The sequence below is a fragment of the Ammodytes marinus genome, assembly GCF_949987685.1.
Source record: "Ammodytes marinus genome assembly, chromosome: 1".
In the NCBI taxonomy this organism is placed as follows: Eukaryota; Metazoa; Chordata; class Actinopteri; order Uranoscopiformes; family Ammodytidae; genus Ammodytes; species Ammodytes marinus.
The window spans coordinates 20,316,076-20,336,296 of record NC_137230.1 but is presented as its reverse complement, the minus strand read 5'-3'; the positions used below and the strand labels follow the sequence as shown (position 1 = coordinate 20,336,296).

Below are 20,221 nucleotides of genomic sequence, written 5' to 3'. Positions count from 1 at the left end.
GCACTTTTATAAAGTGCAGCAGGCTCTGTTTATGTTAACGGACCAGAGTGCAGCTCTAAAGAGGAGCTGATGTGCAGTGGGTTGTTCACTGCTATCCACTGACCCAGACACGCAGCTAGGCTAGACCAGCATCTAATATGTATATCTTATCCAGCAGCAAAGTCATCGGAGCTCAAACACACCAATGGTATTCTGCCTAGAGAGACATGCAGAGTGTTGAGGTCACAGAGGCCAGTGGTCACTTCTGGTGGGATTCTGACTGCACTCTTTACACTTTCCTTCTTGTTGGTATAAATTCAAGTAGTGGGTTACTTTCTATTAGGGCTGGGCGATATGGACCAAATCTTATATCACGATATAGGTAATTGTATATCACGATATGGATATATATCACAATATAGTATTTTTCCTTTAAATTCAATGGATTACAATAACCGTACTGAACTTTAATCACATTAGATTATTTTCATCTTTTGCTTGGAACTTAAATTTCCATACAAAAGAAAAACTGGTGCAAAATACCACACCAGTCTGGCTTTAGTCAGTCAGCGCAAAATAAAAGTTACAGCATCAACATTTTCCAATTGATAGTAGCCTACATCAAAATAATGAAAGACTTGAATTTTCCTGCAGTATTTGCTCATCTTCATTTAAAAAAGCTGTCAAAATTAACTAGTGAGCAAATGTCTGGTAATACTTTAACTCCAGCTTCAACACAAATAATATTTTCAAGTTTGACATGTTTTAAAGTTACATAAAAGCAGCCTTGCTGGTTGTCTCCAACAATAACAGCACGGGGGTGAAGCCCCGAGTAGGCTAAAGATGTCATTATTAGCCAGCTAGCTCACGAGAGCTAACCCATGTAGTTTGCGGCTTAAAACAAGCCAACTCTGCGTCACGGCAACAGCACGCTGAAGCAGCAAGCAAGTTTCCTTTGCCCGATGACATTTTTGACTGTTAAAACCAGCTGCTCTGCCACCGTGACACGTCGGAGTTGGTTTGTTAAATGTAGTCATGGCGCACCGGAGCAGATGAGGCTTCTTCTGTTGCGGGTAGAGAAGCTGTTTTGCAGCCCAGAACTCTGCTGCAGAGCCCCCGTGTGGCACGGCGGTGTAACTGCAGTGTAACTATAGGGACTCAGACGGACAGCTGCCTCCCGCTCCATCTATGCTCCCGCCACATGAACTTTTTTTCTCCGCGATATAAACGGTATGCCCAAATCTCTCCCGGTAGACACTTTCATATCGTCCACGATATGATATCGTCATATCGCCCAGCCCTACTTTCTATCATACTTCAAACTATCAAATAAGCTCCATGACAGCAGGTAGAGGTGGGTGTGCTAAAGGGCCAAGGCAGAACTGCTGCACAATCACATTAACAAATATCAATCCATGAAAAGTTTCTACTTACTGCTATAAGTCACCTTGCAAATCTATTAATGGTATCCTTAAAAAAGTGCAGGGTTCGACATAACGTATAGCCCGATGGCCCGGGGCCAGTAAAATCATATGAAGGGCAAGTTGATTGGCCAGTCACTGTCCCGCCCGGGCCAGTGACTGGCCAATCACAGTTCAGTATCTTTTTGTAGACTACATCATGGTTCATTGAAATGCGCGTTGAGAGTCGGAATGAAAGCAGTGTTTATTTAAGACTCAATATAATAAACCTAAAATAAAATATATTTTTTAATGAAAGGCCAGTGGACAACCGATGCGTGGGCGTTTTGACAGGCGGAGCAACAAGCGGGTGCACTCTCGCTCCGTTGGCAGAGCTGCCTACCGTCCGCCTGCGAGTCGACAAATTAATCGACTTGCTTTGCCCCCTTTCTTTCTTCCCACAGCAGAGGTTGAGGTGCAGAAAATGATAACTGCGCTTTTCCTTTATCTGCCGCCGTAATGTTACAGTATTTTCATCCAAGCCCCAATGGTAATACAAATGAGAGGCGTTATTTAAACGCTGTGAATGCGTCTCCGGTGATTGTGTCGGTTGTAGACAGAAACGAACGGAGGGACTCCGCTCACTGTACAGTTCCTATAGTCGCGCAGTTTGGCACTGTGTTTTCAGGCTCGAGACATTCAATCAGATCGCGGAAGTCTTTCCCATTGAAATCGCTAACGGGGAGAATATCCCCGGTTATTATTTTAGCCACAAACCACAGTTCATCTGCGCGGCGGCTCACTCGCTGGCGAGATCACACGGTGAAACGCTGCTGTGATCGGACGAAGGCATTGTGTGTTTCTAAGGTGATTTAACGTCATAGTCTTAGACGAGCTTTTAACTTATGCTGCATATTTTGCACTGCATTGTTTTTTTATCAATAGTTTGAAAAAATGGTCCCACACCGGACTCTTATGTGAAGCTGACACTTCATGGAGAAGTGACACTCCTGCAGCGCGCTCACGACCAGACGTGAACTCACATACACGGTGAAATCTCCCATTAAAAAAAACGGCATAACCCACTGATTTTCGGATTTCTATTGGAAAACTGGTCATTCGGTCGACACATTCACGTCCCTAATGCATAGAGAAAGTAATAAAAACAGCCTACCACACCACAAAGAATGATCAGACATTCATCTCTTATTTTTTTTTATGTTTGAACATGACTTCTGCAGGTGAACTATTCATTAAACTGCCCAAATTCAAGAATAAAAACAACCATCAAACTACTGGACTTTAAAATACTGGCCGACTCTTTCAACATACTTTTAGTTGTAGGCTTCTAATTCAATATGTTTGCCTGGTTTTATATGATGTGTATGAGCAATATCAACATTTCATATAATTAACTAAAAGAAAAATAACCAAATCTAAAGGGAATATCTATACTGTTACAGTATAGATATTCCCTTTAGATCTGGTTATCTTTCTTTATTTTTCTAATACAGGTATTATAATTATTGACACTAAATTATGAAGAAAAAAAAAGTGTGTGCAGGGCCAGTGAAAATATACAAGGGGCCAGTAAAACTCGGATCCACTGGCCCGACGGGCCAGCAGGAAAAAAAAGTTATGTTGAACCCTGAGGTGCACTATGCAGTTTCAGGGTTGAGGGATCTGTTTACATTTGTAGAGTCTGCAGTTAATTCACAAAACATAATGACTCTACATGTCATTCTTAGTATTTAACAATTATATCATCATCATAAAACAAAACAAAATGTTTGAGGCACCTGGAACCAAACATATATCTAAAATATGTTTGTAAACACAACTGTGGGCCTTGCTGCTGTGACAAGCAACATTGATATAGTAACTTGTCAGGTAGCTTTTTTTAACTTCAAACAGTGTTCCAGGAATCCAATTTTCCTGAGAGGAAAGTTAGTTTATTCAGTTTTGAGAATATATCTTAGAAAATGTTCACTTCTTTGACACACCCAAAGTTACATAGTGCACCTTTTCAATTCAATAACCTGAAACAGGATCCCACTGGTCGGGGTCCTCATTGATAAGAAAGTCTAGGAGGAAAAGCGCTTCTTGAGGAGAGCCTGACTGATATATCTAACAAGCTTTTAATACCTTCTCTCATATACTTGTATCGGTAGAACACATTGTGGGCTGATATGAGGGAGTGCATATGACGGGGGAAAGCACTGAAAGCTACAAGGACATCTATGTGATAGACTTTTGTTTTTCTTATTTGTTTATGGTTGACTGTATCTAGGCATGGGCGCGCACACACACACACACACACACACACACACACACACACACACACACACACACTCACGCTTTGTTTTTGTGTCTATGGAAACCAAGCTGTAAAAGCCAAGGCATTGGGAATGATAACCAGATCCAGCACTCAAGCCTTTGGATTGAACCAATGAGCTTACACACAACTATCAGTATTCCCACCCTACGCCTCCTATCCCACACATACACCCACTGGACAGGAATGTGCAGATAAGCAGACAAGCCCAAGTTTCTCACTCTGCTTCTGTCTCATTCCAAACGCTTTCCCTCACCTTTTCCTCGCTTCACACTGGGGATCTTTTTATTTGGTCTCACTTACAATGGCAAGCAACACAACAACTGAATATGTGATAATATCAGTGACTTGACAAGGGCATATTAATAATCAGAGAAACAAAATACACACGTATCAGTGACTGTGAAGAGAAGATTAATGGTCTGGCAATTATAATAACAGTTATTACTGTTCATGTGGCTTATACAAATTTCAGTGTTGGCACAGTGTTATTATCTATCTATGATTAACTAAGCTATGCTAAGCTATGATTAAATCGATTAACTAGCCACACAGAAATCTCACCAGAAGTGTAACCAAGCAATAACCCAAAACCTTTGTTCAAAAAAATAATAATCTGAATCAGGTTTCAACATAGCCAGAGTTACGTTTAACCGTGAAGGCAAATGAAAAAAAGGCTACACCACCATTGATGTTTTTATGCAACATACTATAAACTAAGTGAGCGAAAAAGAGGTGGTTAAAAGACAAAAGACAAGCAGCGCAGGGTTTATAGGGTGTAGAAGTGTACGTGTTGTAATGCTGAGAAACCAAAGCACTGGTATTCTTGGGGTTTGTTAATGTTGCTTTCCCACAAGGTTGGGTTTGACAAGGGTGAAACTCACTGTACTACATGGGCAAACAGGTATGTGCAGTGCATACACAAATACACACATGAACACAGACACAAACATAAACACATGCATGAAGACACACTAAACAAAATTAGCTTGTACCAGCAAGGAAAAATTTAGAAAGTCCGCCACAATGTAACAGTTAAGACTGACACGATTAGAGTGATAAGAGCAGCAGCACTGGAATGTTGCAACATGAACTTGGAGCAGGCAGTTGGAATATTTGACACAGAAGTAAACAACATAATGCCTTTCAAATTTCAAGTTGCACAATATGTTTCTCTAACTACGCAACTGTGTGCCACAACTCACAGTCTGCAGATTCACATGGTGCCATAAAACAAGAGGCCAAGCCCACTCAATTGCATTCCCGAGCCTTCTGAGGACTTTGCTACAATAGGCATGTTGTGGGGCAGAATCTATAGTGAATTAATGAGTTACTGTTGGAGAGGCCATTTTCCCAGCACTGAACTAGCAACACAATTACCATTACCCCCAAGAGATGAAAGATTCGGAGGGGGTGCATGCATTCTTTAACGAGATGCACAAGCACAGAAAGATAATACACAATAGGGCTGCACGATATTGCCCAAAATGATTATCACGATTATTTTGGTCAATATTGATATCACGATATTTTACCACGATTATTCAGTAATTGTAGTGAGTAAAATATTTTTATTGGATTGTCACGTAAACATAACAGCGCTTTCATATCCATGTGATCGGCTATGCAATATTACTGATAATGTACATATATTTGCATAAATATAATAAATATTTACCTGAAGTCAATGCATTTCCACAAAGAAAATATAAATCAAAATATTGCACCAAAACTTTACTCAAAATCAAATCAACAGAGCACTGCTTTAACTTTTCCTTGTGCTACATTTCTGTTGAATAACACATCTTTGTTTCCTCACCTGACCTCATTGCATCTCCTAAAAGCAAAAATATAAAATATTTTACTCCATTCATTGTACCTGCATGATGGATGTGTATAAAACTTGATTTTGAACTAAATAAAATTGTGCCCACAATGTATAACTAAAATAAGTATATTATGAGCTGCGCCCTGTCAAAATAAATCACAACCTATATGGCTCTACTATGTCGGAATTTAATTTGAAAGGACGGAGACGGGAAGTGGCAGGTAACACTCAGCAACACGTTAGTTAAATGTTGCTGCCTCTCATGCCTTTACTCCCAACGCGAGGTTTCATCTTCGCTTCAGGTCGTGTGTACGCTGAGGCACTGACTGTATGGAGTTATTAGCAACCCTGGGAGCTTGTCTAATAACTGGAATAGTCATTGCAAACCCACTAGGTTCTTATGTAATAAAAACATAGTTCAATACGCCAGCAAATAGGAACGACCAAGGATACGAACTAGCAACGGTGGAATAGTCTACTCGCCCAGCTAGACTGCTTCAGCTGACTGAAGGCTCCGGCTCAGCTGTTAGCCACAGAGCTACTGTTTTGCTAACACAACTCAAGACTCGCACACTGTACAAACAGTAATCGGCCAACATGCTTAACCAGAGCTCCATCTAGCTAACAAAGCATTATTCCCCAAAATCTATAACAATTCACGGAGAAAATGACTGCCGAACATTTACATGGCGGGCTGCAGCCTGAAGCAAAACGTACTCACGTCGTCTTGCTGGAGTCCTGTCGGACATTAACCATGACTCCTGTGTTCCCTGCTCTCCTGATACATGCAAAGACGTGTTGAAAAAGTATTCCATTGTTTTCTGAACGAGTAGCCCTGTTTGTGGACGTCTATCCATCAAAACTATGACGTAGGTCCTTAGGTGACCCGTTCGCTATACATTATACTCTTGACAGCGGTCTGTCTGGCTGGATAACAGACCTGGCAAAGTGTCATGTAATAATGGGTTATAAATCCGGTCCCACACAAAAAAAGAGACTAACAAGGGGATGTATGTGATTTCACAAGCGCAGATGTCTGCTCTCGCTCGCGCGATAAGCAGCAGCTTGCTTCTTCGCGCGGCTCTTGGAGTGCTTTCTGTCTATGCGGGCAGAACATTGTTCACACTTTGGGGGCGGTGCCACTGGACTTTGATTGACAGCTCTCGGGGAACCTGGGGTTGCCAGGTTGGAGCATGAACAGGCACATGATCAGCGAGTGGTTTGGGGAGGGATTGATTTGCTTCGCAGCTGAGCACACATTTAAAATATCGCACATTCATGTACACGTCATCGTGGGAAGCCAATATCGTCATCGCGATGAAAATTCGATATATTGTGCAGCCCTAATACACAACTGACTCGTAATGATATTGGAAATAGGTCTCCTCAGCCTCCTTTCCAGAGAGCAAACCTTGCAGCCGCTGATGCACCTAATAGGCTAATTATAATTTGCAAAGTACTAATGTTGCAAATATCAATATAATGAAGTCTTTTCTTGTTATTCAATCGGTATTGTAAATATACAGTAAGTGAGTGGATAATATCATTATGTGGTTTTTAAGTGGCTGGCAAATGTAGGCTACAGGAATAATGCAAACACCGTATACCATTCAGATATGATCAGCCATCCAGTCTGATTTTAGTTTGATAGGTCGGTTCAGATTCGGTTATCTCAGACTGTCACTGTTTTTCTGACTGCTGAGCTCCTGGAAAGCTCCAAAGTCAGAAAGCGTTGACAACAACCTGAAACCAAAAGCTGTCATTTCATCATTGGCTTAACGCTAGAGTTGATCATTTTTTCACTGTAATAATTGGCAAAACTGTCATAATAGCCATTCAGCTATATGTAGGTGAAGTGGTCTGAACAGATTTTTTCACTTTGCTCCCCCCTGCCTCTGTGTGCTGCCCCCAAAAATTGCCACCGCTCATGTTAATTTTAACCAATCAGAGCGAGGCTCAGATTCTCCGTTCTTATTGGCTGTGGGACTGTCCGTTCACTTGGCAACGACGTTGATGCGTCAGTTGTGTGAGCGTTCACGACCCTAGCAGTCTGACACTACTTTTTGGCCCTACTACAGCGGACAGCGAATAGCAATGTCTTCACCAACAAACTATCTATACTATACTATCTATGCAACAAACCCTCAATTTACCATTCCCCGGATACCAACAACTAACACGGTGGGAGGACAGTGTGTACACAGAGACTGAGAAACACCGAGTAGGAAATGTATTTGAGGGCGGCTGTTGCTGTATGAAGCTGCTCGGGGTTAGAAGACGTGTGGAAAGTGAGCCAGGAGAATGGGCTTCCTGGTTAATTCAGTGAATATGTGCGGCTGTGCTTTAGCCGATAAACCAAGTTAGCACCGGTCGGATAGCATTAGTTAGCTCACCCGGTTGTGTGCAGCCATCACCTCCATATAATGAACCGAAACATAGCGGCTAAGTCCGGGGAACTTTCACGAAAAGTACAGCGAAGCACCGGTGTTTATCTACGCCAGCCACGGTCCCGTCACAGCCAGGTAGGGTAATGTAGGCTACTTGCCTTTATTTTGTACTGCCGTGCACACAATGCTGCTCTAAGCATGTGTGTTTGGTATGGTGCTCCCTTGCTGTTTGTGTGAATCTGCAATGCTGTTTTAAGGCTATTTGTTCCGTTCAGTTGCTGTTAATTTGTCTTTTGGCACAATTGTTGGCCGTGTTGTTGTTTTTGTGCGGACATGATCGCTGTTGTATCGGGGGTGGGACACTAGCTGCGTAGGTGCGTTGGGCGCTTTGAACCATTTTTGACACAAAATGATGAAGCGCCAGATTAGGAGCAACATGAACGCGCATAGCTGTCGTTCGGAGGGAGGAGCTACAGCAGGTAGAACGTTGGGAAAACAGCCATTGGAATCCCAACGGCTGAAACTCTCAACAGCAGCTTTAAGCAGTACTGCATATTTTGGTTTTAATACAGTGATTGAGTCATTTGCTGATTGTCTTCTATGCTTGAAAAAATTACATAAAACGTGGTCGATACAAAATGTGGAAAAACTTTATTAAAAAAATAAATAAATGGACAAAATCCTAATTTTTTATGTATATGGTTGGCTTAAAACACAATAATACACGATAATAAAATCACTGAGTATATTTCCTTGTGTTCTGTATCAGGCTAGAAGAGTTGTCGTCCAAGCAAGGTGCAGTGTACATTACCAGGTTTATTTAAAAAAAATAATAATAAGTAAACTGAGGTGCAAAAGCAGAAAACAGCATGTTTAAGATGCGTTAGCGTAATATCTTACTTTTACTTACTGCAATGAAACCATGTTAAAAAAAATGAAGAAAGACATTTAACAAACAAGAGACCAGTTACGGATTAGACGTTTAGAGAAAACAACAAAGTATATTATATATTTTATCTAAAGGCAGTGGGACAGGGATATCTGCACATGTGCATTTAGACCGGATTTATTTTTAGCCAGCAATGTGGTGCTATTTTTAGACAAGAAGATAAGAGTAGAAATTCAAAGCCGATTTAGTCTTAAAAAGGTATCTCAGAAGCAAATCCCCTTGTCAAAAGTCTGACTCCTGGGAAATGTACACAAATACACTCACTCACTGCTAGGTGATGATTGGTCCTTAGATCATCATAAGGCAGCGACAACGTTTCCCAAAGGCTGATGACTCAGTTTCCCAGGCAAAAAGGACAGTGACTGTTAAACTCCCCAAACTGCCTCAGATAAGGCAAATGAAAACACACACAGTGTGTGTGTGTGTGTGTGTGTGTGTGTGTGTGTGTGTGTAAGGGCATGTAGGGCAACAAGCCTTGGGATGAATCTGTTCCAGCCTCTTACTCTCTTCCCTGACCAGCTGAGCCAAGGCTGCCACATGCCACATTATCTTGTCCCTTCCCCTCTCTCACCGTCTCTCTCCTGCTCTCCCTCTGTCTAACACACACACACACACACACACACACACACACACACACACACACACACACACACACACACACACACACACACACACACACACACACACACACACACACACACACACACACACACACACACACACACACACACACACACACACACACACACACACACACACACACACACACACACACACACACACACACACACACACACACACACAACACCCTGTGTCAAATCCCCCGTGCCTGCAGTGGGAATGATAAATCCCTGCAGAGACCTGCCAGAAAGGATGCAGGGGCCGGGCTATAGCTTGGAGTGTCCTAGCTTTGTCCGGCTGGATGATTGGGAAAAAGGGGACAGAGCAAGACTCAGGGTCATGACATCTCCATCCATTTCAATAAGAAACATTAACAGGTGAGCCAATTCAGCCAAAAGTGGTGGATCATTGTATTCCAACACGCAAACACAAATGTAGAAGAATTATAATGGAGGGCCTTACCCACTTCCCAGGTTGTTTTTTTTGGAGCTCCATGATAGTATTCAACGTGCACACTAGAGAAAGGTGTTACAGGTTTCCTGGCCAGTCTTTCCCCCTTCTCAGGTGTTTTTAGTTCTGCGACAACACTACATATTTCACAGAGATTTAAAGTCCACTTCAAATCTGATTGAAAACCGTCAGATTTGAAATTTGACCAACAAATAAACATTTGGGTGGAAGCATGAATTTCTGCGTCACCAAACCCTCAAAAAAAAAAAGAGTTGAGAAATATAACAGTTCAGAACCACACCCATGTTATTCCAGAAAGAGAGTGAAACCATGTGGGGCAAACATGTGGTGTGCTCATCCAATAACGTGTAGGAAGGAAGGGGACATGTGGATGGACTGTTAGTCATCTGTTGTGAAGCCTTCTTTGAATAACGGGCTCCTTTTATCTGCAAGACCACAATGAGTGATATAAAACTTGTGGATTATTTATTCTGCAAGACTACTGCTCATCTCGTCTTCGACCCACACCCAGGCAAGGGAATTTTACTCCACCCTCTGCTGCCGTTGCATTTGAATGAAATGGATACAGATATTATTAACCTGCTTTACAACATGAATCAGCCAACAAGCTCTAGTACTGCCATTATAGGAGAGGCACTCTTTTGAAGATCTGCCATGTGACTCAGATTAAAACCAGTGCATATCTCCGTCCCATTCTTTCCGTTTTCCATTTGACCCGTCCGAACAACCCCTCCTCCTCACATCACCTCCTCCTCCCTCCTCTTGTATTCTCTCTAAGCAGGTCAGATGTCCTTGATAAACGCCTGCAGCACTACAGAGTCTGCTGGCATTGAAACAAAACAAACAGGTGCTTTCTCGCAATGTTTTTATTTTATTTTTATATATATACCCGTATAAAAAGGTGACGCTTGATCAACAAGGAGCTCACTTTGATTATCATAACCGGTCGACTCGCCAACAGAAATTGGGACTCCTTCCATGTAGGGGTTTAGTATATTAAACCTGGGCATCTGGACATAATAAAGCTACCTTCATGTGTGTGTTATTATTACTTATTATGAACATTGGTTTCCGAACAAATAATATACATGAACACAAAGTTTTGTATTCAGATCCAGATAGGACACAGCCGGGTACAAGCTAGCCAAAAAAATCTGAAGGCCAGCTGAGCCAACAGGCCCCCAGGCTGCTAGCTTCAATATATGAGCAACTACTGTAGTAGCCCTCTCATCTTATACACAGAGACCACAGCCAACACCTGCTCTCCTAGAGCTGGGCCTGGCGAGGTTTTGAATCAAGGGCTTACAATCAAAATACTTTTTCTGTGAGTGCTAGCAGGTATAACTGAGTTTTTGTATAAGTGTGTCCAGTAACTGCTTTCAACAGTGACCCAGACTTTACCTTATCGCCCTTTACCATTTGCTGTTCTCAAAATGACCTTGACTGTGCCCAAGAACATTCCCTGTGACATGATCAACACCAGTTTTTATACCGTTCTTCAGTTCTTGTTTTTTACATCTTAACTGCATTCCTGACCATCTAACTCTTACAGGAGGAATTTCTCCCAAACCCAATATAACCTTTTTGCATCTGAATAACAGAATGCCATGCGTAAGGGTCTGTGCCGACTGACTGTCCAGGCAAAGCCTAATATATTAAAAATTGAGAATGTGTCCGTGGTTTCAGATATCTATTTAAGTATAAAAAGAAAAAAAAATGTCCATGTCAGCTGTCCACGTCAGTTATGGGCCATATCAGGCCCTTCTTGAGGCACTGAAACAGTATTTTTTCCTTCTTCAAAGATTTATACGTTACACTTATGTGTTAAATTGTAGGCTTGTGATGTGACAGCCGAGTGTATCAACAGAAGATTGGATAAATGGTTTATAAACTGATGGTGCAACTCCTCGTCACAGATGCCAGACATGAGCAAATCCATCTACTTAATTTATCACTTGCAACATCAGCACTGATTCTCAACAACGGGAGACACAGAACAAAAACACCACCAGGACTCTTCTCCTCTCCCTAGCACTCTCGGTCCTCTAATTACATTTCCCTCCCTCACTGATGTAAATGGAGATGTGTGTGTAATCATCAAAGCAAAATAGAGGATGTTCTTGGCCCGCTGTGCAACTCTAATTAATACAACCTCCTTCACCCAAATGCATTTACCACTTATTTCAGTCCGTCTCCTCAAATCAAACTCCAAAAGGCTGGAGGGACTGCTGATGTTTTGAATTACATTTCTCTGTTTTATGCTGCATTCACAAAAGTAAGCAGGGGTGGCTGAAGGCCAAACACAAAGAATGAGGCCAGCATTTAGAGTTAATGATGCAAAATCTTCAGTGGATGAATGTGCTTTTCAACCAGATGGATAACAGTAAATTAAATAAAAACAACAACAATGTATTAAGTGATCAACATTTTCTTAAATGACACCTATTATAAATGTGATACAGTACAGTGATTATAACCATTGCTTAATAAGTTAAATATGTGACCAAATACATTTTAATTTGTGTGTCATCAGCCAACCAGTGTATCTTCTGTCCCCATGAGGCTCAGTCCTCTTCACAGCAGGCCCGGGTTCCAATCCAGAACGTGGTCGTTCTCTGCACGTCATTCCCCTTTCTGCCCTATTTCATCTCTGTTTCTCTGCACTATCAATAAAGCACTAAAATGCCAAAAAAAGGCTAAATGTTGCTGACGAGCCCAGTTGTTTCTTGAACTGAGTAAATAAAACCTTCTTTCGGGGCTGTGATTCTCAAGCCTGGAACCACAATCATTTTTAAACTTAGCTCTTTTCTCATCTGTCCTGGGGCCGTATTCACAAACATTTTAAGGCTAAGAGTAGGTCCTAACGTGCTGATTTAGGAGTAACTCTCAAAAATAAGGGGCGTTTCACTCCTAATTTTAGGACTCCTAACTTTTTAAGATAAGTGTAATTCACAAAGCATTTTAGCGCTAAAACTAGCTCCTAAATCTATAAAAAGCTATGAGTCCTCGAGAGGACTCCTAAGTCACTAAGAGTAAATCACAGACAACCATTTGATGGTGTTTGAGAGATTTAATGCTAGTGAGCTTTATAAAAGGTACCTTTAATAGCTGTAAGGGTTTAATGATCTTAGTAAAGCTATATTTAGAAAGTATAGACACATTTATATTTATTATATTGTTATAAAAAAATATTTATTAAGTTAATTTTCCTCCAGTTGCTTTGGGTTTATGATGCACTGAAAGTTACTGTTGGTGTCATGTTTGGGTTTAATTTCCTACTAGAGTAGGCCTATATGTGGCGCTTCGCAGCATCTCCTCCGTTCCACAGATCCGCTACTGTATAGTTGCGCGTCTCGCCTTTTTCCTTCCGCATGTACTTTACGATTTTGCCGGCTGTTGTTTCTAAATTGTGAATTTCCTGGTTTGCCGCTGTCTGACTATTGCTGCATAGTCCGCCATTGAGAGAAATACAGTGGCCCTCATTTATCAATTTTGCGTGGAAACTGGTGCAGATTCTGGCGCAAATACCTCCCTACGCCAGGTATCGCGTGGGATTTATCAAACAGGCGTATCTCGCCAATCTCAGCGTACGCCAGGCCATATATTGATAAATGCGGCGGATGGAAACGAGTGTATCACGCCCCTATATTTTCTCAGTTTAGAGGCCTCGCCCAGAGGTTTTACGACATGGATATGCGCAATACGGCACTTCCCTGAAGTAGAAATTGACAGAATAACAGCGAAAGTAGAAAAAAAAGAGTTTCATTTCGGAGCATTAGCCTACAAGCAGCATCAAAGAACGACAGAAGGCAGCAGTTAGGAAGGAAATAACTGCTGCGGTCAACAGCGTTGGTGTTGACTCAAAATCGCCACTAAAAAAAGCGTGTTGCTGTTCTGAAATGCAACCAACTGGGGGTGCGGGGCTGCGGGCATAATATAAGTGGTGGAGGAGAAAAAGACGCACCAACTGTCCGATAATGGTCCCCATAAAATAAATACACGTCTGCAGAGATTTGAATGATTAGAATGTATTGGCCCTTTTAGATAGCACTATTCAAAAGGGTTTTAAAAACTAAAAATAACACATTTTGCGTTTGTATGACAGCATGCGCTTGGCACGAGTGGTCAGCCCGGCCGTCAGCTGCACAAGCCGACCCGGCAGCGATCAGCTGTGAGAGCGCCCACCGTCCTGCTCCACCAGCAGATAGGAACAACGTGCCGGTTAACGGTGGAAATTAATCGCTCGCTTAAGCCATCAATGACACATTAAAAGAGGAACTAACATCTACAAAGTGCGTCAAATAAATAAAATGTTAAGCTGAATGTTGTGCCGTGTATTTTTTTGTATCATAAAGAGCAGTGTAGGCCTACTACATATTTAATACTTAGGCTAACATTTTGAATGAATGCAGCCCCCGTGCCTCAGTGTCCCCCCAGCTGCTCCAGACGGAGATAACTGCCGCAGTCCCATGCAGCGCTCCTAAGTGGCCGGTGTGTGCACTATTGAATCAGTGCTCCTACTCAGTTGCGCACCATAAGCTGCACAATTTTAAGTGATTAATATCTTTATTTCGGTCTGAGCAAACACTGCATTTGTATTATCTTCTTAGAATTGTCCAACAAAGTCATCGGCTACCCGGCACAGCCTGCACTGCGAGTCCATGCTGTTTACAAAATTGCGTACACGAGCTGAGAGCTGGCGTGGGATTTGAGCGTATCCTACACTCACGTCCATATTGATAAATGCCGAGATTTGCGTGGAAATGTACGTACACCCATTTTTCTGGTCTACGCAAAATTGATAAATGAGGGCCAGTGAGAGTGCATGGCGTGCAGCTGTTCAATGAGGATATTTTTCCGATTCAAATCATTGTAAAATTTAAAATTAAGACCTATGTGGCGCTATTGTGGGTTAATTGTGAACAAATGTGTGGAAAACCCTGCATTATCTTGGTTTCATGTTAAATCAGTGTCACTTGTCATTAATTGTATATAAAAACTCTTTACTTTAATACAGCGACACGATATGAATATCTCCCACAGTGTTTCCATCATAAATTCACTCTTAGCTCTCATTCCCTCTCAGCCAATCACTGTGGGCATAGAAGGTATGAACATGACATCATCCATAGCAACAGGGTCAACACCACCCTCTAGTCTTAGCTAAGGAGTCCCTCCCATTCCTTAGTAAAAGTTGGTCTTATCAGCTTTGTGAATAGGTTTTAAGAAATTACTCCTTACTAAGAACTTTTAGTGCTCCTTAGGAGTACTCTTAGCGCTAAGATAAAATGTTTTGTGAATACGGCCCCAGAACAGGAACTTTGAAACCAAACCGAAAGATCTTTCCCTTTCCGTCTTCATAGAAACACATCCTCCTTAAAAGCAATCATCATAAATTGTTATTCTGTGTAGTATAGGTCTATCATGACAAACTGTTCATCGTTATTGCTTTTGCCAAAGTTGTGACAATTGAGTGAATGTTAAATACTCATTGACACATTACTAACCTAATGACACACTTTAAGAAGCCAGTATTGCACAATACTAGCATTATTGACCTCTGAAACCGCAAATGAACACACCCACAGATGTAACTCTTTTCCTGAAAGACTGCACCGTGACATTTTATTGCAGTTTATCATTAACTGGAGCTTCATGTGTGACTAACACTGGTGTTATTACAGTAGCTCACAACTCATCAGCTGGCGGTTATTAGGTGGATATAGAGCTATGAACTGCAGAGAAGAATTATGCAATAGAAGGAAAGTTGTATATCACATTACATTTAATATAATTTACAAACATCGGTTACTACATATAGTTGGCTTATAGCCTGTCTTACTATGAGCAACTTTCGATGCTTAACATCGCTACTGACTTTATTCAGGGCAGTGACCCCTGAAAAGAAGTCACTGGGTCTGTCTTTTTTAATAGCTCCATGAGCTTGACTAGATGTTTAGGGTTGGACAAGATGGAAAGACAGCACAGCCTAGAAGACCATATATGTTAGGATAGCTTTTTACATAAGAGTACCCCCCCCCCCCCCCCCCCCCAATGAAAACATGAGTGCAGTAGTCGTTGAATGAAAATAAAATATTCACTCAAATCTTGTTTAAAAATACTAGAATTGGATTTTTTTTTTAACTTTTTCTTGGAATCTTTAATATCGGCAACATCATTCTGTAAAACGATAACATAATAAAAGTTTACAATTCCAGTTACAGACAAGAAATGATAACAGAGTTATTGCCCGGCTCTAAAAATAACAGGTTAGCTTGGAACCTTGCGTCATGTTTCTGCTTGTCGAAAGAATAATTCAAAGACATCTTAAATGAAAATGTTTGCCAATTTAATTGATGCATGCTAGTTGAAAAGGGGTTAGCTTGGAAAGTCAGTAAGACTTCTGTTCCACCTTTAAGTTTAGCAAACTGATATTATGGCCTTCCTATCAGTAGGAAAGGCATGGGTTTATAGACGTCAATTCATCACCCGGACGACATGACTGAAACTTCAGAATTCAGTTTTTGCCCTTATCATAAGTTAGCAAAGCATGTCTCCACTAATCATAACCAGCACGTCTGCCTGTCAGAAGTCAGGCAACATGACCTCATCCACTCTAACAATCTTGTTTTTACTTTCACCCAACTGACAACAGCTTTATCTGGTGTCATGTGTTTGTTTTATCACAGCTGCATTTAATCTGACATTGTAACAAAACTATCATGCAGTGTCATTTTAAATCAAACACATTGCAGGAAAGCTTTTACTCTGAAACAGCCAACAGGAAACGTAGTCTTGAATTACTACTCAGTTACCTCATAGCATTACTGAAAACTATGTCGCTCCAAGGAAATGCATTCATAACACTGTCAACGAGTGCTCACTTTCAACTCAGTTGAAAAAAGTAACAGAATGAAAGAGAGCACACTGGAATTACTAATAAGCACATGAAACAGTGTTGGCTCACTATCAACTGCAAGCATAATACAGTAGTAGTAAGTTGTTGTATGTAAAGGTGTGGCCAAGGCCATCATAACGTCACCTGCTGACATGACGGAGCTGGTTTCGTCTAACTGGAACGACCGACCAAACCTGATGCTCTCACCGCCTCCATTACACAAACATAGCAAATTCCTCACTTGTCAGACTGACTAGAAAAAAATTTAAATTAATTCCCTCAGAGGACAGAAAAGGCTATTGAATATCCTGGGTGTAAATAGTAGGTCTAATTTAAATGATTGACCCAATTCAATTCTGTTTTCCTATCACTAAATTCATGTTGTTGTTTTGGGAACAACATTGCAAACACATGGTGCATGTGTGTGTAAAACATAAAGCTTACAAACTGCTGAAAGCCTACACTTCAACACCTGAGCAAGTTTTTTTGTTTTTTTGGTTTAAATCTGCGATACACATGCTTTATTATTGAGGACTTTAGATCCTTAATATATTGTATACAACTAGCAGAAAAAGAACCCCACAATGCTTAACAGATATTCAACCAGCTGATGAATGGACAGCCTTTACAAACAGCTTATACATTGCTGCAGGTGAAAACAGCTATATTGAGCTAGTGGTTCTCTGAAATGGGCTTCAGGGACCTTACCAGAGTGAAGGGATGCCCAAAAAATGGTAAATAGTTTATTTTAGTGATGGTTCATTCAAGTCATTACAATAAGACTGTTTACAAAGATCACAATTAGCCTACATGTGGCTCTTTCTACCTCCTTACTATAACAACCATAATAACATTATGAAGGTTTCAAAAGTCGTTATATAAAACAAAACATAACCTAAAACACGTATAATTCTCAAAATAAGCTTTCATAGGGCAAATTTCATCAAATGTAGTTTGTGTTCTACTATATTCTGGGGTCTCTGATGAGTTGAATAAAACAAGGGAGGGGGATCCTGCTGCCCCAGAGGCTCAGTTCATTTATAGCTCCATGGGGGGATTTCCTGCCACTGTTTTAGTTAGCCAAACTATTCAGACTGGGACCCTAGATATCAACAGGTTGCAGAGCTAAGTGAGACCTAGCCTACTATGAGCACAGCCGTGGGACAGTCCAACAACAGATACACAGGCATAGCAAGTCAGATTGTTTTAAACTAGCAGAGCAGAAACAGCGTGGCTGGTTGTAAGGCAATGCCGCTATAGATTTCAGAATTACCCCGAAGGAAAACATACTCGCACACAAAACACCAACAACACCATCGGGCATAGCCTACTATGTAAGCCTACTACTACCCACAACACAATAGTCTACAAAAGTTAGCCAGTGTATAGCCACAACACAAAAAATAGCCGACCCACTTTCCTGTTTGATACAATAATAGCTTTTAAGTTTCTCACAAACACACACAGAACACTCAGGCCAGCAGCATGATGTTTGAACAAAACACTTAAGCTAACACTTGAATTGAATCCGTTCAGGTACCCACCTTATTCGTCGCTTTGGAGGACATTTTACTCTGCTATTCCGCTTCAAAGAGTGGCAGGTTTAAAGTTGTTGGTATCTTTGTTTTGATAATCACTTGGGGCGAGTGCGCTAATATCCTTCCCGTTGAATTGTTTAGCCCAGCTGCCGCCACGCCGGGCTACGTTGTTATTTTATTTTATCCGGGACGACGGGAAACATGTCACGAAAAGCCGTGCGTAAAGTCCAAAGTTCATTATCTTATCTTCGTTGCCTGAACCGCAAACGTTAGTCCAGGCAGGTATCGAGTCATGGAAGAAACTCGAGTTGGAAAAGAGAGGGAAAAAAAGCAAACAAAAACCACCTTGCTTTGACGTTTTCGTGGCTAACCTCAGGATGAAAAGTTAGGAAGAGTATGCATCACTCGGACGGTGCACGGCAATGGCAGCAGGCTGTGTAAACCTCTCCCTGCTCTGGGCTCCGTGAGCAACGGCCGTGTCGTGTCTGTGTGGAGCGGACCAACTCCCGCAATGAGGGGGGCATGGCTCAGAAAAAAACGGGGGCAGTGTCCATTTACTGCGAAAAGTCCCAAATAATTACTATTTCATTATGGTCTAGACGTAATTATGTAACACTAATAATTATTTTTGTTCATCCATGTTTTGTGTCTATATTTATCGAGGCTAAAAATATCCCCACCCCTGTTAACCCGTGGAATAAACAGTCCGGGATACAATAAGGAGAAGCGACGCTGCTGTCCCTGCTGATGCTGAATGCTCACACTCACTGTGTGTGCAGATGGTGAATGCCATGTTAGTATGTTACACAAGGGCAGTAATCTTTAAAATATCAAGTTTGTGGAGGAAAACACACATCCTATATTCTATTTTATTATGTAAAAAAAATAAGCTATGATGCTCCAGTGTAAAATGGGCAACACAAAGCCTTCTCAGAACAAAACAGCAGATCATGTGAGGAGAATATTTCAAAAGTTAATTGCTCAACAAAAAAAAATCCTTTCTTTACTGTTTCGGTTTTTTCAGTTTTTAATTTTTTTTTTAGGTAGTTTTAGGGTGGTGAATCTGGTAGATTAGAGAAATAAATCAATAAACTAAACATAACACCCTAAGTTGAAAGTGTTTTCTCAGCGCAGAAATCGGCAGTGTTTTGTGGTTGATAATTCACTCACAGGAAACCACAAAAGCTATTTACCAAGGTTCCTATGACTTCCCAGACCAGATTCCACCCACAGGATGCAACAAATCTCAGTGCGTGTAGGCTATTGTTTCACAGTTTACTTCTGTTTCCAGGGAACAGTACTACAATGCAATATCAAAGCTTTTGCCAGAGGAGAAACAGTACATCATGAATCTGTTTGACATTATGAAAAGTTTCAATCTTCACTGTTACAGTTTATGTGATTGTGTGCTGCATGTTAACACAGGGACACACCCTATCTTTTCCAAACAAAATGAGCAATCACATTCCCTCAATCTAACTCCTCAAATGGTCACTTCCTCTGAGGAAAGGCTTGGCGGGGCAGCGTAGGTGGTCTTAGGGGTTAATACCCACCAGACGTAATCCTACAAGGCTAAAATACCGCCGGTTGCAAGAAGCAGACATGTCTTGAGGGTTGCAAGCAGAGGATGACCTTAAGAAAAGTCAGGTCACGCAGAGAGAAATGACTCAAAGACAGATAAACAACTCTAAAACATGCAGCCATGCCTCAGCCAGGAAGAGACACACTTATTTATCAAGTCTGTCTGAAGAACACACACTGAATGGAAGTTGGAACATACCATTTTCACAACACAAGTTCACCAACATATTGTGT

General features: G+C 41.3%; 1 protein-coding gene across 6 annotated transcripts in view; it reads right to left on the bottom strand.

Annotated features, from left to right (window-relative positions):
* Positions 1-18,843, bottom strand: part of tjp1a (tight junction protein 1a) — a 67,600-nt gene extending 48,757 nt beyond the window's left edge. For all 6 annotated transcript variants that reach the window (XM_080025680.1, XM_080025682.1, XM_080025683.1 and 3 more), the window contains exon 1: positions 18,413-18,843. In XM_080025680.1, the coding sequence (XP_079881806.1) occupies positions 18,413-18,436 (24 nt within the window). In that variant the 5' untranslated portion in view covers positions 18,437-18,843. The remainder of the gene's footprint in view (positions 1-18,412) is intronic.
* Between the last annotated feature and the right edge of the window lie 1,378 nt (positions 18,844-20,221).